Source organism: Hyla sarda, chromosome 7 (genome assembly GCF_029499605.1).
Source record: "Hyla sarda isolate aHylSar1 chromosome 7, aHylSar1.hap1, whole genome shotgun sequence".
NCBI classification, from domain to species: Eukaryota; Metazoa; Chordata; class Amphibia; order Anura; family Hylidae; genus Hyla; species Hyla sarda.
Window position 1 is genome coordinate 109,429,241 of NC_079195.1, and position 27,700 is coordinate 109,456,940.

The window sequence follows — 27,700 nt, forward strand, 5'->3', positions numbered from 1 at the left end:
TATACATACATATAAAATGTATTCTCTCATGTAGTCTATTCCACTCCAATATATTTTGTATGTGTAGTTGTGGAATTGTATAAAAAAAAAAATTTGTCCCTTATCTGAAGAAGGAGGATTGCCTCCGAAAACGCGTTTATAGGGACTAAATAAATGTGTGCATTTTTAAACGCTGACCCATGGACTTCTAGTGTGATTTTGCGCTCCTTGAGACAATATATATCTCAAAATCATCGGTAGTTGCAGTATCATGTAATACCTTTTTTATTGGACTAACAAGATTTTGTATAGACAAGCTTTCAGGATTCCTCCCTTTATGACTTGATAAAGGGAGGAATCCCGAAAGCTTGTATCTACAAAATCTTGTTAGTCCAATAAAAAAGGTATTACAAGATACTGCAACTACCGATGATTTTGCTTTTTGCACCACTGGACTAATACGGCTACTCCTAACTACTCTATATATATATATTGGAAGTAAAGTGTGTGACTGAATACAACCTTATGCTGTGCTACCAAGTCTTGCCTCCATAAAGAATACAAACATGACAGCCCTGTTAAAAGACAATATTTATTAATTTTTTTACAGCAAATCGGTATTTTAGAAGGAAAAAACCCTGAAGTTTAAAAATTAATGATTACAAAAGAATAAAAGTGCCCAATCTGGAGGCATTGTAACAGGAACACTTCATTGCAAAACTTGTGCAGCTGATATTATTAAACACAAAGTCGAACTGACAGATAAGCCAATAAGGCTGCATTCAGACAGCTGGAATATGGCTCTGTACAGGATTGGGAACCTTTTCCGCTTCCCAGGCGGCACCCTATCACATTCCCATCCCCCTTTGCATATTAAGGAAATAATTTAACCATACAAAAACAGACAATAATAAAAAGACTAAACAAACAGATACATGACTTCTATCATTGTATTCCCCCAATCATACAGTAAATATATTTTTTTTCAATAAAGTGCATCTTCTGTAAGATTTGTCTAGTGAAACAGCATTTTTTTTGCCAAATTTAAAACTTAACACAAAAAGGTGGATTTAGAAGAGATGCCAGTGCGTGATTTTTCTTTTTTTAAAACATTTTCACATTTTTTTCCAATAAGATGGAATGAATGCTTGAAACTTGGCAAACGTTTAGCATAGAGGAAAGACAAAAATAAACTCATGATTCGAAAGAAACTTTTCTTGTTGTTAGGGCATATATAGCATGAACAACTAGATCTTAGGGAGTTTTGGCGCCGTTACGACCGGATTGCTTTCTTGTAGATACCTCCTACCCGCTGTTTTGTAGTCATAGGTGCAGCTGTGAGTTTCAGCATAACGGTGAGTGGCACAAAAATTGTTCCCACACCTATAACAAAAAAGAAATATAGGCTTACATACATCGAAAATTATTCCTGTAGAGCATGGGGATAAAACATGTCAAAACACAAAGGGCCCAAGGCAGGAGGGGGGGGGGATTTATCAAAAATCAAAATTGATCAGTTGCCCATAGCAACCAGATTGCTTCTTTTATTTTTTCAGAGGCCTTGTTAAAAATGAAAGAAACAATCTGATTGGTTGCTATGGGCAACTGGTCAGCTTTTCCTCTGTACTTGATAAATCTTCCCCCGTAGCATTTTTTTTTTTTTTTTTTTTTTTAGCAAAACCTGCCAAAAAATGGTTGGCGTGCACTCCCTCTGACCGCTCTAGAAATGGAGCTGTGACACCACCAATGCAAGGTATTTTCCATCCAACAGATCCAATGCAATAAGATATAGACAATTCAGAGATACAACATTGCAACGTAAAGGACTTACAAGCCATCCATACCTGAGACGTGCACTCTACCAGAATGGTGCTAGGGCACCCTCTAGTGGATGGAAAAAAAACTACACAGTCTATTAAAAGTGTATATTGGCTAGATGGAAGGAGGGGATGTACAGCCTGTTACAAAGCTAAGGAACCAGCTAGTATATTTTAAGTTCAACGATATAAAATAACGTCATACATGCCTAGGGCCAATAGAATACTACCAGACACTGCATGACATTATAAGCAATATAAAACAAAGTCCAGCTCACCTCTCCATGCTCGGACCGGTGCCCAGCAAGGCACCCAGCAATACTGAAGAATAAACAGGAGGTCCAGCACTACGATGATATGCAGCTTTATTTGGATAGACAACAAACTGTAAAAGCCACAGACGCTTTTCGAGCACATATGCTCGAAACACGTCTGACTGTCGCTTTTACCGTGTGTTGTCTATCCAAATAAAGCTGCACATCATCGTAGTGCTGGACCGCCTGTTTATTCTTCAGTATGACATTATAAGGCCTCAGGGTGTGTTCACACATTCAGGTTTTTAATTGCAAATATTAAATACAAAAGGAAATGACAGATCATACATGGAGTACAAAAGGAAAAAGGTGTAAAATGAAAGTGTATAACGGAAAGCCTAAAATGTCCCATCTTCTCGCATCCATTCCTGGCTTTGTATTCAATTATCACAGTTAAAAAACTAAAAAGACATGAAAAACACCCTAAGGGTCCATTGACACGGGTGGATTTAATTATGACATAGCAACACGTTTCCCGCTCCTAGTTCTCTGCAGCAGATTTTCCGCAGCGGATTTTCCACTGCAGAAAATCCACAGCTGACCCCATTGATTTAAATGGGGTAAATGCGGATTTTTGTCAGCGGAAATTCAGCTGCTGAAACTCTGCAGCAGAGAGCTCGCCCAGCTTCAAACTCGCAGCGGGAAACAAGCTGCTAGCACATGTCTGTGTGAACGTACCCAGAGGGTAGGATGAATGGGTCTTCCATGGACCCGTTCACACTATGGAATTCTCTGCTGCTGAAATTGATCCTGCAGGAAGAACAAACCTGTTCATTTTTTGGTCGGAATTACACATCCGTTGCATTGCAGTCAGTGGTGACTGCACGGTCCTAGCGCTGAAGGATATTACTGGCAGTTGTCACCAGATTGAATCTCCGAGCGGAATTCAAAGCAGAGATTTCTGTGTGAACATACCCTTAGGAGAATCATATCTAATAGGGATGTGTGACCACCACATTTATATAAGACACCAGATTTATATAAAACACGCCACTTCAGGGCGTACAGGCCAATCACAGGGATGAAGAAAAAAAAATGTGTACTAAACCTACTTAATCTGATATCCATACCGAAAAATGTAAAGGGTTTTCACTCAGAGAAGTGCAGAATGATCCTTTTTTTCGTAATTTTAGTAAAGCACAAGTTGTAATAACATTTACAGTATAACCCAATGGGTGACATTTACACTAAAGGAACACTGGTGCATGCAGTTAAGCGCTACTACCATTGTAAGTGTGGAAATGTATAGAAGTATAACATTCTCAACACATTCATAGGTTTCAGATATGTATGGATTGTAATTGTAGGGAAGTTTCATTATTGTATGTATGTTACTTAGTACCTTTTATTGCTGGAGTCACAACTTACATACTAGGGTATGAGAGGGAGGGGGGGGGGGGGGGTCAAACACCTGAAAAACCCTGCATGTGTCTTCTATGTTTAACGGGGTACTCCGGTGTAAAAAAATTAAAATCAACTGGTGCCAGAAAGTTAAACAGATTTGTAAATCACTTCTATAAAAAAAAAAAATAATTCTTAATCCTTCCAGTACTTAGCTGCTGTATACTACAGAGGAAGTGCTTTTCTTTTTTAATCTCTTTTCTGTGTCCATAGTGCTCTCTGCTGACACCTCGGTCTTTGTCAGGAACTGTCCAGAGTAGGAGCAAATCCACAAAGCAAACCTCTCCTGCTCTGGACAGTTCCTGACACGGACAGAGGTGTCAGCAGAGAGCACTGTGGTCAGACAGAAAGGAACTACTCAACTTCCTCTAGTATACAGCAGCTGATAAGAACTGGAAGAAAGACTTTTAAATAGAATTAATTTACAAATCTTTAACTTTCTGGCACCAGTTGATTTGGAATAAAAAAAAAAAAAAAAAAAAAAAAAATTTTTTGAGTACCATTTTAAGAAGATTTTATTTTGAATGCTACCAACACTCTTCGTTTTTTTTCGCCTTGGCTGTTTGATTCACTTGGTAGAGTTCACTCTACATCAGAAACATTAACTTGCTCTATTTAGTCAATAAGACATTTCTCTGCTACATCTGTTTGTGGGAAACAAAGTAGCTGCTATTACAATTCCCACAGCGCCTGTCGAGCACTTAGGTAGGGATTAGGTGGATCTCTCATGGACTAAGAAATAACCCCAATTAGAGTTGTGATTCTGGTCAGTGTGGTGAGACAGCGGTGGTCAGATTTCCCATATATACATGAATATCAGCAGGCCACAGGAGTATATAATGTGTATCAGCAGGCCACAGGTGTATATAATGTGTATAAGCAGGCCACAGGAGTATATAATGTGTATCAGCAGGCCACAGGAGTATATAATGTGTATCAGCAGGCCACAGGAGTATATAATGTGTATCAGCAGGCCACAGGAGTATATAATGTGTATCAGTAGGCCACAGGAGTATATAATGTGTATCAGCAGGCCACAGGAGTATATAATGTGTATCAGCAGGCCACAGAAGTATATAATGTGTATCAGCAGGCCACAGGAGTATATAATGTGTATCAGTAGGCCACAGGAGTATATAATGTGTATCAGCAGGCCACAGAAGTATATAATGTGTATCAGCAGGCCACAGGTGTATATAATGTGTATCAGCAGGCCACAGGTGTATATAATGTGTATCAGCAGGCCACAGAAGTATATAATGTGTATCAGCAGGCCACAGGTGTATATAATGTGTATCAGCAGGCCACAGGTGTATATAATGTGTATCAGCAGGCCACAGAAGTATATAATGTGTATCAGCAGGCCACAGGAGTATATAATGTGTATCAGCAGGCCACAGAAGTATATAATGTGTATCAGCAGGCCACAGGTGTATATAATGTGTATCAGTAGGCCACAGGAGTATATAATGTGTATCAGCAGGCCACAGAAGTATATAATGTGTATCAGCAGGCCACAGAAGTATATAATGTGTATCAGCAGGCCACAGAAGTATATAATGTGTATCAGCAGGCCACAGGTGTATATAATGTGTATCAGTAGGCCACAGGAGTATATAATGTGTATCAGCAGGCCACAGAAGTATATAATGTGTATCAGCAGGCCACAGGTGTATATAATGTGTATCAGCAGGCCACAGGTGTATATAATGTGTATCAGCAGGCCACAGAAGTATATAATGTGTATCAGCAGGCCACAGGTGTATATAATGTGTATCAGCAGGCCACAGGTGTATATAATGTGTATCAGCAGACCACAGGAGTATATAATGTGTATCAGCAGGCCACAGGAGTATATAATGTGTATCAGCAGGCCACAGAAGTATATAATGTGTATCAGCAGGCCACAGGTGTATATAATGTGTATCAGCAGGCCACAGGTGTATATAATGTGTATCAGCAGGCCACAGGTGTATATAATGTGTATCAGCAGGCCACAGGTGTATATAATGTGTATCAGCAGGCCACAGGAGTATATAATGTGTATCAGCAGGCCACAGAAGTATATAATGTGTATCAGCAGGCCACAGAAGTATATAATGTGTATCAGCAGGCCACAGGAGTATATAATGTGTATCAGCAGGCCACAGGAGTATATAATGTGTATCAGCAGGCCACAGGTGTATATAATGTGTATCAGCAGGCCACAGGTGTATATAATGTGTATCAGCAGGCCACAGGTGTATATAATGTGTATCAGCAGGCCACAGGTGTATATAATGTGTATCAGCAGGCCACAGGTGTATATAATGTGTATCAGCAGGCCACAGGTGTATATAATGTGTATAAGCAGGCCACAGGAGTATATAATGTGTATCAGCAGGCCACAGGAGTATATAATGTGTATCAGCAGGCCACAGGAGTATATAATGTGTATCAGCAGGCCACAGGTGTATATAATGTGTATCAGCAGGCCACAGGTGTATATAATGTGTATCAGCAGGCCACAGGTGTATATAATGTGTATCAGCAGGCCACAAAAGTATATAATGTGTATCAGCAGGCCACAGAAGTATATAATGTGTATCAGCAGGCCACAGGAGTATATAATGTGTATCAGCAGGCCACAGGTGTATATAATGTGTATCAGCAGGCCACAGGTGTATATAATGTGTATCAGCAGGCCACAGGTGTATATAATGTGTATCAGCAGGCCACAAAAGTATATAATGTGTATCAGCAGGCCACAGAAGTATATAATGTGTATCAGCAGGCCACAGGAGTATATAATGTGTATCAGCAGGCCACAGGAGTATATAATGTGTATCAGTAGGCCACAGGAGTATATAATGTGTATCAGTAGGCCACAGGAGTATATAATGTGTATCAGCAGGCCACAGGAGTATATAATGTGTATCAGCAGGCCACAGGAGTATATAATGTGTATCAGCAGGCCACAGAAGTATATAATGTGTATCAGCAGGCCACAGAAGTATATAATGTGTATCAGCAGGCCACAGAAGTATATAATGTGTATCAGCAGGCCACAGGAGTATATAATGTGTATCAGCAGGCCACAGGTGTATATAATGTGTATCAGCAGGCCACAGGAGTATATAATGTGTATCAGCAGGCCACAGGTGTATATAATGTGTATCAGCAGGCCACAGGAGTATATAATGTGTATCAGCAGGCCACAGGAGTATATAATGTGTATCAGCAGGCCACAAAAGTATATAATGTGTATCAGCAGGCCACAGAAGTATATAATGTGTATCAGCAGGCCACAGGAGTATATAATGTGTATCAGCAGGCCACAGGAGTATATAATGTGTATCAGCAGGCCACAGGAGTATATAATGTGTATCAGCAGGCCACAGGAGTATATAATGTGTATCAGCAGGCCACAGGAGTATATAATGTGTATCAGCAGGCCACAGAAGTATATAATGTGTATCAGCAGGCCACAGAAGTATATAATGTGTATCAGCAGGCCACAGAAGTATATAATGTGTATCAGCAGGCCACAGGAGTATATAATGTGTATCAGTAGGCCACAGGAGTATATAATGTGTATCAGCAGGCCACAGAAGTATATAATGTGTATCAGCAGGCCACAGGTGTATATAATGTGTATCAGCAGGCCACAGGTGTATATAATGTGTATCAGCAGGCCACAGAAGTATATAATGTGTATCAGCAGGCCACAGAAGTATATAATGTGTATCAGCAGGCCACAGGTGTATATAATGTGTATCAGCAGGCCACAGGAGTATATAATGTGTATCAGCAGGCCACAGAAGTATATAATGTGTATCAGCAGGCCACAGAAGTATATAATGTGTATCAGCAGGCCACAGGTGTATATAATGTGTATCAGCAGGCCACAGGAGTATATAATGTGTATCAGCAGGCCACAGGAGTATATAATGTGTATCAGCAGGCCACAGAAGTATATAATGTGTATCAGCAGGCCACAGAAGTATATAATGTGTATCAGCAGGCCACAGGTGTATATAATGTGTATCAGCAGGCCACAGAAGTATATAATGTGTATCAGTAGGCCACAGGAGTATATAATGTGTATCAGCAGGCCACAGGAGTATATATAATGTGTATCAGCAGGCCACAGGAGTATATAATGTGTATCAACAGGCCACAGGAGTATATAATGTGTATCAGCAGGCCACAGGAGTATATAATGTGTTGGTTGCTGAATCTGCATAGAATTTGACTGTAATATTTTTCTTAACTAGTAAACAAGGATTTTAAAAACCCAATCACAAACAAAATACACCTCCTTGGAAACTGCACTGTATGAACAATGCCTTACAGCTCTACCCTGACCTACTTTTTATTGTGTGAAGATTTTAGGCCAGAATCTAAACAGTTACCTGCATTCATAGCTAGTCGCCAAGCCAGTTTTCCTCCCACAGAGAAAGCAGTGCTTTGTCTTCTTCTTACTCCGGACAGCGGGCTTAACAGGAGGAAAGAGATGTGTGGCTTCAACTGCACGGGAGGGACAAGGAGTAGATTCAGAATACAGATCGCTATTTTGGCTTTAGCCATGTTCTAGGATAGACATTTTCAGTAACATTACAAAAGCAAGTAACTTGGCTTTCTCCATTTTTTTGAACACTTAATACTGTACACACTTACCTATCCTGTACGGGTTACTGCTGTGTTGCCCCCCATTGTTTACAATGTTAGGAGGCTTAAAGGAGAAGTCTCATGGAAAAAACCTATCCCCTACCTGCAGGATAGGGGCTAAGTTTTAGAAAAGCAGAAAAACAGAAAGACTCAATGCCAAAGAGTAAAATGAAGGGTTAGAAATGTTTTAAAGGGGTACTCCAGTAGAAAACATTTATTTTATTTTTTTTAAATGAACTGGTGCCACAAAGTTAAAACAGATTTGTAAATTACTTCAATTTAAAATCTTAACCCTTCCAGTACTTATAAGCTGCTGTATACTACAGAGGAAGTTGTATTTCTTTCTGGAGTTCTTTTCAGTCTGCCCACAGTGCTCTCTGCTGACACCTCTGTCTGTATCAGGAACTGTCCAGAGCAGGAGAGGTTTGCTATGGGATTTGCTTGTACTCTGGACAGTTTCTGACATGGACAGAGGTGTCAGTAGAAAGCACTGTGATCAGACAGAAAAAAATTCCAGAAAGAAATACAACCTCATGTGGCGCATACAGCAGCTGATATGTACTGGAAGGATTAAGATTTTTAAATAGTAATTTACTAATCTGTATAACTTTTAGTTGATTTAAAAAAAAAAAAAAAAAATTCCACGGGAGTACCCCTTTAAGTCCATACACAGGACTATTTTAAGTAATCATTAGATTGCTTACAGTTGGCAATGCTGCTTGGGCAGTGCACCAGGTATGAAACACAATCCCTTTTCATACACATGGTGCTGTGTTGTTAAAGAGGAATTGCAGGAAAAAAAAATATTTTTTTTTTCAACTGGCTCCAGAAAGTATCTATTTCAGTAAAACCTTAAAAAGGGGGTTATCCAGGAAAAAACTTATATATCAACTGACTAGAGAAAGTTAAACAGATTTGTAAATTACTTCTATTAAAAAAATCTAAATCCTTCCAGTACTTATTAGCTGCTGAATACTACAGATGAAATTCTTTTCTGTTTGGAACATAGAGCTCTCTGCTGACATCATGAGCACAGTGCTCTCTGCTGACATCTCTGTCCATTTAAAGAACTCTCCATAGTAGGAAATAATCCCTATAGCAAACATATGCTGCTCTGGACTGTTCCTAAAATGAGATGTCAGCAGAGAGCACTGTGCTCGTGATGTCAGCAGAGAATCTGTTTAACTTTCTGGCACCAGTTGATAAAAAATAAATAAATAAAAGTTTTCCACCGAAGTACCCCTTTAAGGTTTTACTGAAATAGATCCCTGTGCATCTACCTATACTCTGAGTGCTATATTGTGAGCACTATGACACATTAGATTTGTGGCGGTACACATCAAATGGAATATATAATATATTATATTATTTAGATAGATAGATAGATAGAGAGATATATATATCTATCTATCTAGATATAGATATATAGATAGATATATATATATATATATATATATATATAGATATATAGATAGATATATAGATAGATATATAGATAGATATATAGATAGATATATATATATATATATATATATCTATATTTTTTTTTTTATTTATACACACACACACACACACACACAATATTATATTATATATACACACACACACACACACACACACACACATTATATATACATACACACACACACACACACACATTATATATACATACACACACACACACACACACACACACATTATATATACATACACACACACACACACACACACGTAACATAGGTGGAATGAAAAATGTGATTGAATTCTTTTACCTGCGCTTTTTCCACAGTTTGTATTGATCACACTCTGTCCATGAGTCGTCTGTAAATATACATGAAAATAAAAAACATTTTAACAGTCAATACAAAGGACACAACAGTTTGATATACTCCATTTATTTACTGTCCGCTTCTGTTTGTGGTGTATAACCACTGTTAAATACCTCTGATATCCCCATTAGTAAAAATGTGCTCTATATACACATCAGCCTGAACATCACTTCTAGAGGAGAGTGGTGGTCTGTAACCTAGGCAATAAGCTGTCAACAAGGGGAGGAAAGGAGCAGAAATTTCAGGAGAAAGTGCCAAATTTGATTAATTAAAGTATTTGCAAAAATATTTGGCATATTTTTCTAAAAATACTACCTGTACCACATAGTAACAGTTTGCAAGGTTGAAAATAAATAAATAAAATAAAAAAGTCCATTGAGTTTAATCTAAAACCCTACTTTGTTGATCCAGAGGAAGGCAAACACCCCCCACCCCACACCTTGAGGCTGATGCCAATTTTTCCATAGTAGGGGAAAGATTGCTTCCCGACCCCAATATGGCGATCAGAATAAATCCCTGGATCAATGTTCTATTCCCATATGTCAAGTATTCTTAACAAGTAAGGTTGTTACTCTCTAGAAAAGTATCCAGGCCCCCCTGGAACTTGTTTATTGAGTTAGACATCGCAACATCATGTGGCAGAGTTCTATAGTCTCACTGCCCTTACAGTAAAGAATTCCCATCCGTGATGATGGTGAAACCAAAGAGGCAGTAGGAGGTAAACGAGTGGATAAATAACCGGTGTAGGAAGGAGGGGTTTGGGTTCATGGAAAACTGTGTTGACTTCTCTGTTGGATACAGGCTCTACAGTAAGGACGGGCTGCTCTGAAATGGGGTGGGTAGGTGAGTACAGCTGTGCTGTGCCACCCCCCCCCCCCCCCCCCCCCCCTAGGCTTGCATTGAGGGGACGGGGAGGGACGTCAATATACTCCGATCCCTGTATCGCGAGTCATCAGACACAGAGCGGTCTTCGCTCTGTGAGGCTGATGACAAGTGGGTGATGCAGGAGAGATTGCGGGGGTCCCCAGCGGCGGGACCCCCGCAATCCTTTTGATAGATGATAAGATGTCTAGGGCCGGAGTACCCCTTTAAGCTAACAGGAAGGCAGTAAAAGGAGCTTTAAAAAGTTATAGGGAAAATAGTAGAATATGAAAAAAAAAAACGGATTAAAAAAAAACAACAAAAGTAGAGACAGAAAGACTCCATGCCAAAGAAAGGAAAACTAACCCCAATGAGAGAGGAATTATAGAGGATAAATATATTAAAACTCATTTTTTTCTCCTCTGTTCAGAGAGGAAAATGAAATGAAGCAAGATGAGGTAAACTCACCAGAACAGGTCACCTGTCTAACCCAGGAAAAACTGAAAGGAAGAGGAGCGCTTCCAAGTGAAGAATCCCAAGACGCAGTGTCGGAATGAAACTGACTGAGACCGTGCTCACCTGGTGAGGTTGTGCGGTCTGCAGGCACAAGACTGACAAGCACAGGAGTGGATGAACAGAACAGCTGCTGCGGCGGCTTCCCACGCTGGATCAACCGGCGTGAACAGATCAGGACAACAAGGAGTAGGAAACTGGAAGCTGGATATGGCGCTGCTGTATAATGGATATGGACGACTCTCCGGTAAGTTTAAACATTTATTTAGCATACACACAACGCGTTTCAGGGAATTAATGTCAGCCTGATGAAAGGGACATTAATTCCCTGAAACGCGTTGTGTGTATGCTAAATAAATGTTTAAACTTGCTGGAGAGTCGTCCATATCCATTATACAGCAGCGCCATATCCAGCTTCCAGTTTCCTACTCCTTGTTGTCCTTACCCAGGAAAAGGGCCTGTTCGTTTGACCTCCATTATCTGTAATTGAGGGTTTTCGAAGAGATGGTACATTTGAATATCTCAATGAACATAAATGTATGACTCCATATCAGCATGCCTTTATGAAGGATCGGTCCTGACTAACCTGACCAGCTTTTATGAGGAGGTGAGCTCCAGACTGGACAAGGGGGAATCGCTGGATGTCGTATTTCTTGATTTTTCCCACATAAAAGGCTGGTACATAAAATGAGAATGCTTGGTCTGGGTGAAAATGTGTAAGTGGGTAAATAACTGGCTCAGGAACAGAGGGTGGTTATTAATGGCACATACTCTGAGTGACTTACTAGTTTTTGGCCTTATTCTCATATATTTATAAATGACCTTGTAGAGGGGTTGCACAGTGAAGTTTTAGGGTGGGGGTGAAGTTTTAGGGTGGGGGTGAAGTGGGGGGACCTAACTATATATTAGTATATTAGAGGGCTGTACTAAGACCTCTCCAATTATCTATTTATACCAAAGACTACACCTATAACAAGGGGGCATCCTCTAGAGCAGTGGTCGTCAATAGAGATGAGCGAACTTACAGTAAATTCAATTCGTCACGAACTTCTCAGCTCGGCGGTTGCTGACTTTTCCTGCATAAATTAGTTCAGCTTTCCGGTGCTCCGGTGGGCTGGAAAAGGTGGATACAGTCCTAGGAAAGAGTCTCCTAGGACTGTATTCACCTTTTCCAGCCCACAGGAGCACCTGAAAGCTGAACTAATTTATGCAGGAAAAGTCAGCAACCGCCGAACCGAGAAGTTTGTGACGAATCGATTTACTGTAAGTTCGCTCATCTCTAGTCGTCAACCTGCGGACCTCCAGATGTTGCAAAACTACAACTCCCAGCATGCCCGGACAGCTAACGGCTGTCCGGGCATGCTGGGAGTTGTAGTTTCGCAACATCTGGAGGTCCGCGGGTTGAAGACCACTGCTCTAGAGGAAAAAAAAGGTTTCTACACCAGCACAGACGGGTTCTTTACTGTAAGAGCAGAGAGACTATAGAAATATCTGCCAGAGGAAGTGGCGATAGTGAACTTAATAAAATAGTCTAAATGTGCCCTGGTTCCATTTATGGACAGTAATAACATCAGAAGTTATTGTTACTAGATTCGGGACAAGGGTCTTTGCTCCAGGGATTTATTCAGATATGGAGTCAGAAAAGAATTTATCTCCTTTAAATTTGAAATATTGGCATCAACACTATAGTGTTATAGGCGGAACCTGAAGGATGAATGTAATTTTTGGTCTTGAAACTATGTAACTAAAGCACTATACACTGTACAAATATGACCCTTCCTTAACCCCTTAAGGACCAAGCGTTTTTCAGTGTTTGCACTTTCATTTTTTTCCTTTTGCTCCTAAAAATCCATAGAATGGCTTTTTTTGCGCCACCACGAAACTGAAAAAATAAATCATTGTGCGACAAAATTGAAGAATAACTGCCATTTTGTAACTTATGGGGGCTTCTGTTTCTACACAGTACATTTTTCGGTAAAAATGACACCTTATCATTATTCTGTAGGTCAATATGATTAAAATTATACCCTACTTATATACGGTAGGTTTGATTTTGTCGTACTTCTGGAAAAAGTCATAACAACACGCAAAAATTTATATGTTTAAAATTGTCATCTTCTGACCCCTGTAACTTATTTTTCCGTGTATGGGGCGGTATGAGGGCTCATTTTTTTGCACCATGATCTGAAGTTTTTATTGGCACAATTTTAGTTTTCATCCTACTTTTTGATCGCTTTTTATTCATTTTTATGGTACAAAAAGTGACCAAAAATATGCTATATTGGACTTTGGAATTTTTTCACGCGTACACCATTGACCGTGCGGTTTAATTAACAATATTTTTTAATGGTCCGGACATTTACGCACGCGGAGATACCACATATGTTTATTTTTATTTACACTTTTTTTTTTTTTTAAAGGTGAGTGATTCTGGTTTTTATTAGGGAAGAGGTTAAATCACATTCATTAACTTATTTTTTATTTTTTTACGCAGTGTTACAGCCCCCTCCAGGGGTTGTAACATTGCATACACCGATTGCAGGCACTGTTCAATGCATTGCCATAGGAATGCATTGATCAGTATTTTCTGCGCTTGATTGCTCAAGCCTGGATTTCAGGCTTGGAGCAATCAATCGCCGATCGGACAACCGGGAAGAAGGTAAGGCATCTCCCGCTGTCCTCATCTGTTCCTGGCACTGCGATTTCACTGCGGCGGTCCCGAACAGCTCCGCTGAGCTAGCCGGTATGGATATCTCCCGTTTTAGACGTCGCAATCAACTTTGATTGTGGCATCTAAAGGGTTAATACCAGACATCAGCCCGATCGGCAGTGTCCGGCATTAGCCGTGGGTCCTGGTTGCTGATAGCAACTAGGAACCCACAGATACGAAGCGAGCTCAGCTATTGAACGCGCTTCACAGATTGGGAGTCGGCCACGGACATAAATACGTCCGTGGTCGTTAAGGGGTTAATATCACAACCTTTACAAGTGAGCACAACTTGGTGATAAAGTAAGGAGTAGCATTAACACTTTACCCATCCTTTTATTAAAGGAGATCTGAAGACACTTATCCCCTATCTGCAGTTATAAGGGTCAAAAGGACCCTTTTCAACGTATTCATTTTGGTGCAGTTATAATTTTTTTTTTGTAGTAAAATAAAATCAAACCTATATAAATTGGGTATCCTTGCAACCGTATGGATCTACAGAATATAAAGGTGCAATTTTTACCGAAAACTGCACTGTGTAGAAACTGAAGCCGCTAAAAATTACAAAATGGCTTTTTCTTTCTTCAATTTTGCCCCACAAATAATTTTTTTCTTGTTTCGCCTTAGATTTTGTAGTGAAATTATTAAATGGTATTACAAAGTAAAATTGTTGGCGCGAAGATCAAGCCCTTATATGGATTTTTAGGTGGAAAATTGAAAGTGTTATGATTTTTAAGAGGTGTGGAGGAAATAACAAAAGTGCAAAAATGAAAAATCGCCAGAGGGAAGGGGTTAAAGATCAATTGTCATTGTCTGGGGAAGTGCCTGGCTAGCTATGCTGCAGGCAAAAGACGACACCACATGGGACTCATTTGGGGAAAAATTGTATTGTCTAAAACAAGTAACCCCTTAACAAGTTCACTACTTTTTCTGTGATCTGCTGTTGGCAAAAAACAGACATGTTAAAAAGGGAACCTGTCATCACTTTCATGCTGCCTGAATCACGAGTCATCTGGGCATCCCTTGCCAGCTTCTTTCCACCCCACCAGCATTGATTGATGATCTCTCCATACACCCAAACAAGGAGAGATTAACCAATCAAGGCCAAAGACACCAGGGGCCACCAGGATGACTTGTGGTTCAGGCAGCATGAATATGATAACAGGTTCCTTTCAAGTTAAGGCTTGTAGATACTTACACTAAAAATGTTCAAAGTGTCATGTACAGATATCTTCTCTTCCTGGAAGGTAGTTGGTGGAGCAACAAGATTTCGTATTCCTCCAAGATTGCCAGAGCTGCTTATGTTGTCCCTACTTGAACTTCGAGCCAGCGAAGCAAAAAATCCGAAGTTATTAATTGACCCCATGGGTTCTTTAGAGGCTTTATTAACCAACTCTGTCATATCTCTAGCTTCCATTTTGGAAATCACATCTGATCGCTTCCCAGGAGATTCCACTTTCACGCCTCTAAATCTAGCAGTTCTAGAAACGGTAGGAGCAGCCATGTTTTGGAGTTGCAGAGAATGGAAATGACTGTGTGAAGCTGGGGGCCTCAGGCTTCCCAAATCAAAACATTTAGGCTGAAGAGTCTTGGAGAAGGTGGAATCATTTAACTGCGGAGAGAAGTGAATGGGTGACAGAAACTTGCTTCTTGGTGGACTTAGCTCAGCCGTATTAATATACGAGGTCTCCATCAAATCCGAGTTCAGTGATTTGGTGAGCGTGGTGGGGTGCGACTCAATTGCGGAGGCCTCTTTGTTTCCTTCAGTAAATTCAAAATCGGATTGAATTTTTGTCAAGCTGCAGAGTTCTCCATATTGCTCAGAAGGCCCTGCCTCAGTTAACAGTGCAAAGGATTCGGATATTGACCTCGATGTATCTTCAGGAGAGAAGAGGTTTAGGTTTTGATGAAGGATGGGGTCATTGTCTTTTGTCACCGCTTTCTTGGGCAAAGGTGTAACAGGGGAGAGGACTGTATTTGCTGAATGACTTGTATTTTCTAGTTCTACACGTGACAACTTTGGAGGTAAATTAATACTAGCGAGTGATGGAATTAATGTGGAGCTTTCCCAGGTCCCCTCTTCGTTGAGAAAGTCACTAGTGATAGAAGGTATTGTCCTAGTAGCAGCAGTAAGGGTAGAAAGTGCATTGTGGGAAGACTCAGAGACATATGGGTTCCCAGGAGGTAGAATAGTTTGTCCAATGTGGGGGAGAACTCTTAAAAGCCTGTGACGGGCAGAAGCCATTGAACCATTTGTAGGCCGTGGAGCATTAGGAGGTCGGGGTTTCAACTTAGAAGACTTCTTCGGCTGCACAAATAAAAAAAAATAAAAAAAGAGAGAATAACTTAAAGTGGCAAGTGCCTATAATGAGATTATTATTTTACACCTATGTTTACATCAGCGTTTGGCGCTTCTTTATGAAGCTCCGGTTATTGATTACTAAAGTCCTTTCATTTTTGCGCAAAGTAAAGAAACCTTGCAGGACAGTTTTTTTCCCCTTCAGTAAAACTTGCAAAATAAGGACATCTAGCAGAAATCCAGATGTACTCCATTCAAAGTGAATGGGACCTGTTGGTTTCCATTGATGTCGATGGTGACACCCTCTGTCCCAGCCCAGTTTTTCCGCTGTAGTAACAGAGCTCCACAACGCTAATGTGAACCAAGTCGTAGGCACTCTGACTACAATCTATTATGAGTGATTAAAAGATGAAACAGGGATAGGAGAAACCAGTAAAGGAAGTGGCTCGGCCATAGCTCCCTACCTTGCTGGGCTTCATGGACAGTTCTCTCCCTGCACATACATAGAGTCAAGCCAAATTGGGTGGGGAGAAGCCGACAGAAAAGCAGACTTGACTAAACCCTGTACCATCTTTAAATCTACGATTTCACTGAAACGGTGCAATGTTTCAGAATACAGTGGTCCCTCAACATACGATGGTAATCCGTTCCAAACAGACCATCGTTTGTTGAAACCATTGTATGTTGAGGGATCCGTGCAATGTAAAGTATAGGACAGTGGTCTACAACCTGCGGACTTCCAGATGTTGCAAAACTAAAACACCCAGCATGCCCGGACAGCCAACGTCCGGGCATGCTGGGAGTTGTAGTTTTGCAACATCTGGAGGTCCGCAGGTTGAAGACCACTGGTATTGGAGGTTATACTCATGTGTCCCCGCCACTCCGGACCGTCACCGCTGCCCTGGATGTCGCCGCGTCCCCGGGAAGGCCTCTGCTTCCCTGGCATCCTCGCTCTTCGTCGCCGCTATCACGTCGTTACGCACGCCGCTCCTATTGGATGACGGGACGGCGTGCGCAGCGACGTGATGACAACAATGGAGAGCGCCGACGATGCAGGGGTTCCCGAAGAGGACACGCCGGAGCCCCGAGGACAGGTAAGTGATTGACAGAGGACCACAAGGGGCACCTTAAACGGATATCCGGTGGCAGCTGAAGTAGTCTGCGCTGCCGGATAGCCGTTTATGCGATGGCCCCGACATACAAAAGCATTGTATGTTGATGCTGCCTTCAACATGCGATGGCCTCTGAGAGGACATCGTATGTTGAAATGATCATATGTTGGGGCCATCGTAGGTCGGGGGGCTTCACTGTAATTGTATATCATTGTAAGGTAGCCAGGGCCCGCTTCACGCAGCCTGTGGGTTGGGTACAATGATACAACTACACAGAGATACACTAGCAGAAATTCTTTATAGGCAGCATAAACCCCCATCTTGAGAGGTGTGCACTCTCTTAATACTTTTGCAGTAGTTATATATAAAAAGGTTAAAAACATAAGGTATCCAGCTATACAGTAGTTCAAAGAGCAATAGCAATATACAGATACACCTCCTTAGCTAGCATGCTTAAAGGAGTACTCCGGCTCTAAGACATTTTATCCCCTATCTAAAGGATAGGGGATAAGATGTCTGTTTGCAGGGGTCCTGCTGCTGGGAATCCCCGTGATCTCAGCTGCGGCACCTCAGACATCCAATTCATGGAGCGAACTTCACTCCATGCTGAATGACTGGCAATACGAAGCGGAGGCTCGTGACGTCATGGTCACACCCCCATCCTTAGGCTTGCATTGTTTGTTGTTAACTCACAACAAAGCACTCCATACAGTATGGGGAAGGTAGTTTTAGGAAACAGCCATACTAGATAAGAGAAAGCATTTAGTGCATTACTATAAAAAAAGACCTTTTTATTGAGGTTCATGTTCTCCATCTTTGATTTCAACAACTTCATTTTGTTCATAGTAATGGAATTTTCTATAATCTGTTGGCCAGATGGAGAGGCCTCAATTTCATCATCATCTTCAGCGTACAAATTATAGACCGAACCTCCACTATGGAGAAGACAAAAACAGATCATATACAGGATAGAAAGGAGTTAACCAAATGACTAAAGACTAAATACAGTCATGGCCGTAAATGTTGGCACCCCTGAAATGAAGTATTTCTCATAGAAAAGGATTGCAGTAACACGTTTTGCTATACACATTTATTCCCTTTGTGTATATTGGAACTAAACCAAAAAAGGGAGATAATAAAAAAAAAAAAAAAAAAAAAAAAAAAAGCAAATTGGACATAATGTCACACCAAACTCCATAAATGGGCTGGACAAAATTATTGGCACCCTTTCAAAATTGTGGAAAAATAAGATTGTTACAAGCATGTGATTCTACTTTAAACTCACCTGGGGCAAGTAACAGGTGTGAACAAAATATAAAAATCACACCTGGAAGCAGATAAAAAGAAGAGAAGTTCACTTAGTCTTTGCATTGTTTGTCTGTGTGTGCCACACTAAGCATGGACAAGAGAAAGAGGAGAACTCTCTGAGGACTTGAGAACCAAAATTGTGGAAAAATATCAACAATCTCAAGGTTACAAGTCCATCTCCAGAGATCTAGATTTGCCACAGTGCGCAACATTGTCAAGAAGTTTGCAACCCATGGCACTGTAGCTAATCTCCCTGAGCGTGGGCAGAAGAGAAAAATTGATGAAAGGTGTCAACGCAGGATAGTCCTGATGGTGGATAAGCAGCCCCAAACAAGTTTTAAAGATATTCAATCTGTCCTGCAGGCTCAAGGAGCAGTGACAGTGCGAACTATCCATCGACATTTAAATGAAATGAAACGCTATGGCAGGAGACCCAGGAGGACCCCACTGCTAACACAGAGACATAAAAAGCAAGATTACATTTTGCCAAAATGAACTTGAGTAAGACAAAATCCTTCTAGGAAAAAATCTTGTGGACAGGTGAGACCAAGATAGAGATTTTTGGTAAAGCACATCTTTCTACTGTTTACTGAAAACGGAATGAGGCCTACAAAGAAAAGAACACAGTACCTACAGTGAAATATGGTGGAGGTTCAATTATATTTTGGGGTTGTTTTGCTGCCTCTGGCACTGGGTGCCTTGAATGTGTGTAAGGCATCATGAAATCTGAGGATTACCAATGGATTTTGGGTCGCACTGTACAGCCCAGTGTCAGAAAGCTGGGTTTGCGTCCGAGATCCTGGGTCTTCCAGCAGGGCAATGACCCCAAACATACGTCATAAAGCGCCCAGAAATGGATGGCAACAAAGCGCTGGAGAGTTCTGAAGTGGCAGCAATGAGTCCAGATCTAAATCCCACTGAACACCTGTGGAGAGATCTTAAAATTGCTGTTGGGAAAAGGCGCCTTCCAATAAGAGAGACCTGGAGCAGTTTGCAAATGAAGAGTGGTCCAATATTCCGGCTGAGAGGTGTAAGAAGCTTATTAATGGTTATAGGAAGCGACTGATTTCAGTTATTTTTTCCAAAGGGTGTAAAACCAAATATTAAGTTAAGGGTGGCAATAATTTTGTCCAGCCCATTTTTGGAGTTTGGTGTGACTATGTCCATTTAGCTTTTTTTTCCCCCTCCTTTTTTGGTTTAGTTCCAATACGCACAAAGGGAATAAACATGTGTATAGCAAAACATGTGTTACTGCAATCCTTTTCTGTGAGAAGTACTTAATTTTCTTGAAAAATTTCAGGGTGCCAATATTTACATCCATGACTGTAGGCTTAAACCTGGTGTAGTATACATTTCTGGATGATAAGAGTGAATGTGTTTTAAATGTTAGGAGTTTAGGATTTGGTATCTATCCAGACCCATTCTTGATATAAGGGGTATGTGGAAAAAAAAGATGGAACCGAGATGGAGCCCTAATAGTGCCGTTACCTTTTTATAATTTTGTGTGATCGCAAAGATTAATAGAAATGTCGCTCATCTTTTGCATGTACATTGCACAACTCTGAGATGCTCTTTGGGTGGTGTGCGGCATGGTTTCGGGAGCCGCTGTCTGTCAGTACTGCTGGCAGCAAACAGGAATGCAGGCTAGAGGTAGGTTGCGGGCATCCCTGGCAGGGGATGGACCCAAAGTAGACTTGTTCTTCAGTGCTTCACCGGGATGAAAGAGAGAAGTTCCGTAGGAGTACTGTGATAACTTTTTATTTCCAGTGTACAGATGGTATACACCGGCAATATTAGTTACACAGTTTATAGGGTGCACAGGACAACGCGTTTCCAGAGGGAATTTCTCTCATCGTCAGAGTATCACAGTACTCCTACAAAACTTGTCTCTTTCATCCCGGTGAAGTGCTGAAGAACGAGTCAGCTTTGGGGCCATCCCCTGCCAGGGACACCCACAACCTGCCTCTAGCCTGCAGACCCATTCTTGGGCATAGATGCTACTCAGAGCATGACTAAATCTTCTGGGTAGATGGTTATGCCTATTGTCTGGAGTACTTTGCCAGGTATAATGCACTTTTTGGTGAAGATTTATTTCTTTAAAAGTGGCACAGGTGGGCATCTGCTTAGGGGGAAACATGCCCGATAGGATATCCACCTCTGATTATTTCTCCCATTAGTCTAGAGGGATGCAATTGTACGATATATGCATTTATGATGCAGAAGCCCATGTACGAATCACAGTTTAAAGACACTTTGTAGAAGGACAACACAGGCAAAGAACACCTGTAGCAATACGCAAAAGATGTGAAGCAAAGCAGAACGCAATCTGAAGGCATGCAGGTTTTCTACAACAGAATAGATGGTTGGACATCAGCTTCAGCAGATCACACAGCGCTCCCAAGTATACTGTAGGATCCTGTCATGATCAAAATGTAACAAGTATTTTGTGGCACACAAATAGACCTCCTTCCTCCAGCTTCCAATAGTATTAAAACTTTATTTGCTCATCTTTAAAAGGATGCACTTACAAAAGCCTTTCAAAAAAGTACAAATGAAATTCCAAAGTGTTTGGGTCTCAGCAGTGCCCCCTTTCATAGAATTGCATTGAGGGGGCATGGCCGTGACATCATGAGGGGGTGTGGCCATGACATCACAAGCCTCCGGCACAGCACCCGACGATCTAAACGAATGCTTGTCAGCAGGGAGATCGCGGGGGTCCCCAGCGGCGGGACCTCCGCGTTCAGACAAGTTATCCCCTATCCTTTCAATAGGGGATAGGATGTCTAGGGGCGGAGTACCCCTTTAAAACATTCCTTTATATTTCCCCATTTCTTTTAAATTTACTTCTAGCTTTAAACACTACAGTAACACCTGTGACACTAACATGTATTTTTATGGGAACGCAACTTGAAAGACCTTTTTTTCTTTTTAACAAGGAGAAATAAAGTTCGTAGTGTTTTGATATTACTGGAAGCTGGGGAAGATTTATTTTAAGGAGTATTTAGGCATCTTCCCGCAAGTTCTGTTTTGTCTGGTCCTCCGCTGCTCCTGTATGTATTCAAGATGAGAGCATTCAGCAAGATCACTGGCCGAGATGGGACAATGCCATGGCTAGTGATTGGCTGAACAGGCAGGTCCTGATCCAAAGTCTCATCTTGGATACAGGAAGAATACAGGAGCATCAGATGACCGGGAGCAGACAAAAAACAAAAGCTGTAGCGGGGCTTGCAGAGTATGTAAGTATACCCTTTTTTTCCTAGGCCCAAGCCATCTATCCATTTTTTTTTATGCCAGAATACCACTTTATTACTCCTTAATCGATAACTGGGAGTCTGCCCAATGTGGTTTCCTGTGCTTCTAATCAGAATTGAAGCCTTCCAATGACTAAACAAATACATCTACCTAGTCCTTCATTATTTGAGACTATGATTATCAGAACAAGACGGTCCTAGAGTGGTAGAGGGCGACATTCTGACACTCAATTTATGTCTCTAGCTAAAAGATGTGCTGTATTCAGCTATCTAAACACAGTGCCCACTAAAATTCTATGCGTTTTACTGGGCTTCATGCAAAAGTCTGAGCCACACAAGGTTTTTTTTTTTTTCCACAGTTCACTTTTTTCCTTGTTGCATGCCATATTATCAAAAAGTATTTTTTCTTTAAATTCCATACAACAGAATTATTAATATATGTTCTGCAAAAGCTGAATGGTATATAAAGTGACTAAACATAAAGAAAGTGGTATTACCTGAGAGATTCTGATAGTGGTGTCAGGGTCCCGTCCCCTCGGTCCACTACACGGAAGAAATTCAGTTGATCTCCTTCACGGTATACCAAAAACGTAACCTGCTTATTTGAGGGGGGCTTTTCCCACATCTCATCTTGTACAGGGTCCATGTACTCAGCTATGTCTCTAACCGGGTCATCCAGTGGTACTGAACAAAGCAAAGAAGTGGGGCAAACATTTTAATAAAACTTAAAATCATTTCAAACAAAATACTAAACCACAGCTAAAACAAACTATGCGACTGTGCGGTAAGCTTACATGGGAATTGCACATTTTGACGGTCTTAGACATAAACTTGGCTGCTGCAAGCGACACCAACTGTGACACCCATAGAAGGCTGGCAACAACTGTGACACCCATAGAAGGCTGGCAACAACTGTGACACCCATAGAAGGCTGGCAACAACTGTGACACCCATAGAAGGCTGGCAACAACTGTGACACCCATAGAAGGCTGGCAACAACTGTGACACCCATAGAAGGCTGGCAACAAATGTGACACCCATAGAAGGCTGGCAACAAATGTGACACCCATAGAAGGCTGGCAACAAATGTGACACCCATAGAAGGCTGGCAACAAATGTGACACCCATAGAAGGCTGGCAACAAATGTGACACCCATAGAAGACTGGCAACAAATGTGACACCCATAGAAGGCTGGCAACAAATGTGACACCCATAGAAGGCTGGCAACAAATGTGACACCCATAGAAGGCTGGCAACAAATGTGACACCCATAGAAGGCTGGCAACAAATGTGACACCCATAGAAGACTGGCAACAAATGTGACACCCATAGAAGGCTGGCAACAAATGTGACACCCATAGAAGGCTAGCAACAAATCCAATGAGTAAAGTATCTGTAGTTAGGGCTGAATATGGAACTGACTATGGGCATTGACAGGGAATCACCTGTGAGTCTGGCACATATTATTCCTATTGGCAGATATAAAAATGTTTTTATTTATTAGGGAAAGTGAACAGGATGTCCAAATTTAGAAACTTCCTCTCTCAGAACTCCCTGTTCCAGATATAGTGCCATTACTGGACACTTAGGTGACTGCCAGCCAACAATTTAGTTCTACAAAGGTATAGGAATTTCTACTGTAACTTTGTGTGTACAGTGATCCCTCAACTTACAATAGTTTCAACATACAATAGTCTTTTCTGGACCATTGTAACCAGACTCAAGTTTATGCACTGAATTCCGGTCTGGTAGCGCCTCCTGCAGTACAGGGTGGTACTACATGTTCTGTACTACTCTTAACCTATGACACAGTTAGCTGCTCACTTGGACACCAGGTAAGGGCGGCTCCATGTTACTTTTTTAGGACACTGGGTGTACTGTACAGGATCCTGAAGAAGCTCCTGTCCTCTACATAGACAGTGATTACAGCTTCCAGAAGATCTTTCTTACTTTTATATGTAAATGATATAGTAAGCTTTATCTATATCAGTTATCTACTTATTTTTCTTTAATCCTCACTTTTTCCTATTTTTGGATGACATTTTGGTGGCTTCAGAACCAATTATCAGGTTTCCATAGAGATATGGTCTCAACATGCAATGGTCTCAACATACAATGGTCATCCTGGAACCAATTAATATTGTAACTTGAGGGACCACTGTATACAGAAATAAGACTGCATGCCTCAGTCTCAGTTTTATGCACATGCTATAGGAAATTCAGTTACTGCAACATGTCAAGAACATACATGGCTCACAATGGTGCACCATACCTAGTTCTGTGGAACTGCCAACTCTATAGGACCAGACATTGACCTGGATGTAGAAAATTGAACTTGATCTATGAAAAAAAGTGTTGGTGTGGTCCATACTACAGATCCCCTCTTATTTTAAGATAAAGAAGGTAAAAGCTGTAACCTTGCTGGTTGCTATATATACAGCACTGATGTATGGACCTGAGAAATTGCCACAAGCCTTCTGGTCCTGCTAAAATGTAACACAGTGGGATCATGAAGCGGTCCATACCTCTCCGAGTGTTAATCGGACCTCCTCTCATTGCCAGAACCAACTTCAGAGTGCAACCTTCAGAGATACTTCAGAAAAACAGAAAAGTATTATGGTTGGTAAGATAGTCTTAGTAACACACACACACACACACACAAAAACAGAGAAGTATTATGGTTGGTAAGATAGTCTTAGTAACACACACACACACACAAAAACAGAGAAGTATTATGGTTGGTATGATAGTCTTAGTAACACACACACACACAAAAACAGAAGTATTATGGTTGGTAAGATAGTCTTAGCAACACACACACACACACACACACATAAACAGAGAAGTATTATGGTTGGTAAGAGTCTTAGCAACACACACACACACACACAAAAACAGAGAAGTATTATGGTTGGTAAGATAGTCTTAGCAACACACACACGCACACACGCACTTCGCCTTCAGTTACAAATACTTACTTGTAGTCATTTAGAGAAAACTCATCTTCTAGTTCCATGTTATTCCAAATTAAATGTTGCTGGGCGATGGGAATGCCTAAAATGAGATTAACATGGATGTTCTACAAACTACAGAAAAATGACAAAGAGCTCACAACCCGTCTCTACACAACTCTCAGTATGTCCACAGTACTGTCTCCTAGAAGTCAATGGTCCAGATTCATTCATCTTCTGGAATCCAAAACGGTTTTTACCCACAACCACCAATCACCGCTCAGTTTCATATGTTAATGAGCTCTGGTAAAGTGAAAGCTGAGCTGTGATTGGTTGTTGTTGATTAAACCAGACAGTTATTTTTTAGGCAGATTGATAAATCTGGGACATTAAAAAGACAAGTATCATGTAAAATAAAAAAGAAATAAATGTATCCACTATCTGAAGTATAGGGGATAAGTTTTAGATTGCGGGGGGTCTGAGTGCTGGGCCCCCCTGCAATCTCCTCTTTACAGTGGCACGTCATAACCCCTGCCCTAAACAGGGGCCGCAGCTCACGCTCCATAGAGCTCTATGGAAGAGCCATTTGACAATCTTCGGCTCTCCCATAGAACTATATACAGGAGGTGCTTAGGACGGGGGTCGTGATGTGCCACTGTAAAAGGAGAGTCGGGGCTCCAAATAGGAGATCACGGGGGCCCCAGCGCTAGGACGCCTCGTGATCTAAAACTTATCCCCTGTCCTTTGTATAAAGGATACTTTTTTTTTTGTTTTACATGATACTTGTCCTTTGAGTCAGCTCCAGACTACAGGGCTATGTGGTCCATGTGGCTGCTGTCAAGCATCTCTCTAAATCAGTGGTCTCAAACTGTGGCCCTCCAGATGTTGCAAAACCTTAACTTTCAGCATGCACGGACAGCCGTTGGTTGTCTGGACATGCTGGGAGTTGAAGTTTTGCAATATCTGGAGGGCCACAGTGCAAGACCACCGCTCTAAATTATGTAAACAACAGCTCAGGCAAAATGGCTGCCCCTAGAATCATCTACATACATACACACACACACACACACATATATATTAATAATAATAAAAATAAAAAAACAACTATGTAGTTTATTCAACTCAGGCTGTGTAAAAAGTTACCTTACACCATAGCAACCACACCATACACTATAGCAATCTCATACAACCATAGCAGAATTCAGGAACAGCACCACTACCGTTCAGAGGCTACCATTGGTACTGCGGCTCAGCATCAGTCAAGTTTATTAGGGTTATTGTGCAGCTGTAGATGGTGCTGGTATACATGAGAAAACTTATCTTCACTAGACGCATATTAGCGGATACATCCTTACAGTACAAAAGAATTAGAACATAAAAAGAAGACGATCTTTATGACCCTGACCTGACCAGTTAGAGGAAAAGGTCCGCCAGTCTGGTAACAGGTAAAGAAATTGTTCTATTTTGACCACCTCCAGTATATTCAACTAACTAGGTGGTTTCCACAGCCAATCACATTTTTACTTTATGTAAACAAACCCTACAAACAATGACAATTTGCCTTGGTATAGGAGAAATGGAAGAACACCCGTACAATGCATTCAGAGTTTTTAGACCCCTTCACCTTTTTGCAGATTTTGTTATGAGGCAGTCTTATGCGTAAATGAGCAGTCAGAACCAAAAACTGTAAATTAATGACCTTTTGTAATATGGTAGTTTAAAGTTTTTGAAATATTTAAAGCGTACCTGTCAGATCCCACAAAAAAAAAAAAAATAAATAAAACTTATGTTACTCAGTACCTCATCCTGATCATGTAATTTTTACGTCTCTATCACCCATATTTCACAAATAAATAGCATATTACAGCTGCTCAATGTCTTTCTCATCTCTCCAGAGGGAGGGGGTGTGTTCTCTCTTGCTTGCACTGTGATGACTCCTCCCCCTCCCTCACTCTGCTGATTCACTGCTCTTGGAGGAGCACAGCAGCCCTGCTCTGTAACCCTTTTCTCTCTGGTTTTATGCAGCATGTACACACACACACACACACACACACTGATTATTGGAGATTGCCTGTATATTTAAAAAGGAGTCAAAAGTTGATCCCCGGGAATTATAAGCCTGTTAGTTTAACCTCAGTTGTATGTAAATAGTTTGAGGGTTTGGAGAGTCTTGATGAAAATAAATGTATGACCCCATATCAGCATGGCTTTATGAGGGATCGGTACTGTCAAACTTACCTGATCAGCTTTTACGAGGAGGTGAGCTCCAGACTGGAACAGGGGCAATCGCTGGATGTCCTGTATCAGTATTTTCCCAAAGCATTTGATACGGTTCCACATAAAAGGTTGGTGTATAAAATGAGAAGGATTGAGCTAGGGGAGAATGTGTGCAAGTGGTTAAGTAACTGGCTCAGTGATCGGAAACAGAGGGTGGTTATTAATGGTACTTATTCTGATTGGGTGACTTACTAGTGGGGACCACAGGGGTCAGTCTTGGGTCCTGTTCTATTTAATATATTTATTATTGACCTTGTAGAGGTGTTGAATAGTAAAGTAGCAATCTTTGCAGATGATACTAAACTCTGTAAACCGGTAAACACAATAGAGGACAGTGCACGGTTACAAATGGATCTGGATAGGTTGGAGGTTTGGGCCGGGAAGTGGCAGTTGAGGTTCAACACTGATAAATGTAAGGTAATACACATGG

The 27,700-nt window shown here is 41.1% G+C and overlaps 1 protein-coding gene across 2 annotated transcripts in view; it reads right to left on the reverse strand.

Moving 5' to 3' along the window:
* Nucleotides 1-553: 553 nt before the first annotated feature.
* The window catches only part of ZFAND4 (zinc finger AN1-type containing 4), a 46,889-nt gene continuing 19,742 nt past the window's right edge, over nt 554-27,700 (reverse strand). For both annotated transcript variants that reach the window (XM_056530404.1, XM_056530405.1), the window contains exons 3-10: nt 25,021-25,096; nt 24,568-24,635; nt 22,539-22,725; nt 18,270-18,417; nt 15,270-16,379; nt 9,934-9,982; nt 7,906-8,020; nt 554-1,362 (exon numbers count right to left, since the gene is read on the reverse strand). In XM_056530404.1, the coding sequence (XP_056386379.1) occupies nt 1,227-1,362; nt 7,906-8,020; nt 9,934-9,982; nt 15,270-16,379; nt 18,270-18,417; nt 22,539-22,725; nt 24,568-24,635; nt 25,021-25,096 (1,889 nt within the window). In that variant the 3' untranslated portion in view covers nt 554-1,226. The remainder of the gene's footprint in view (nt 1,363-7,905; nt 8,021-9,933; nt 9,983-15,269; nt 16,380-18,269; nt 18,418-22,538; nt 22,726-24,567; nt 24,636-25,020; nt 25,097-27,700) is intronic.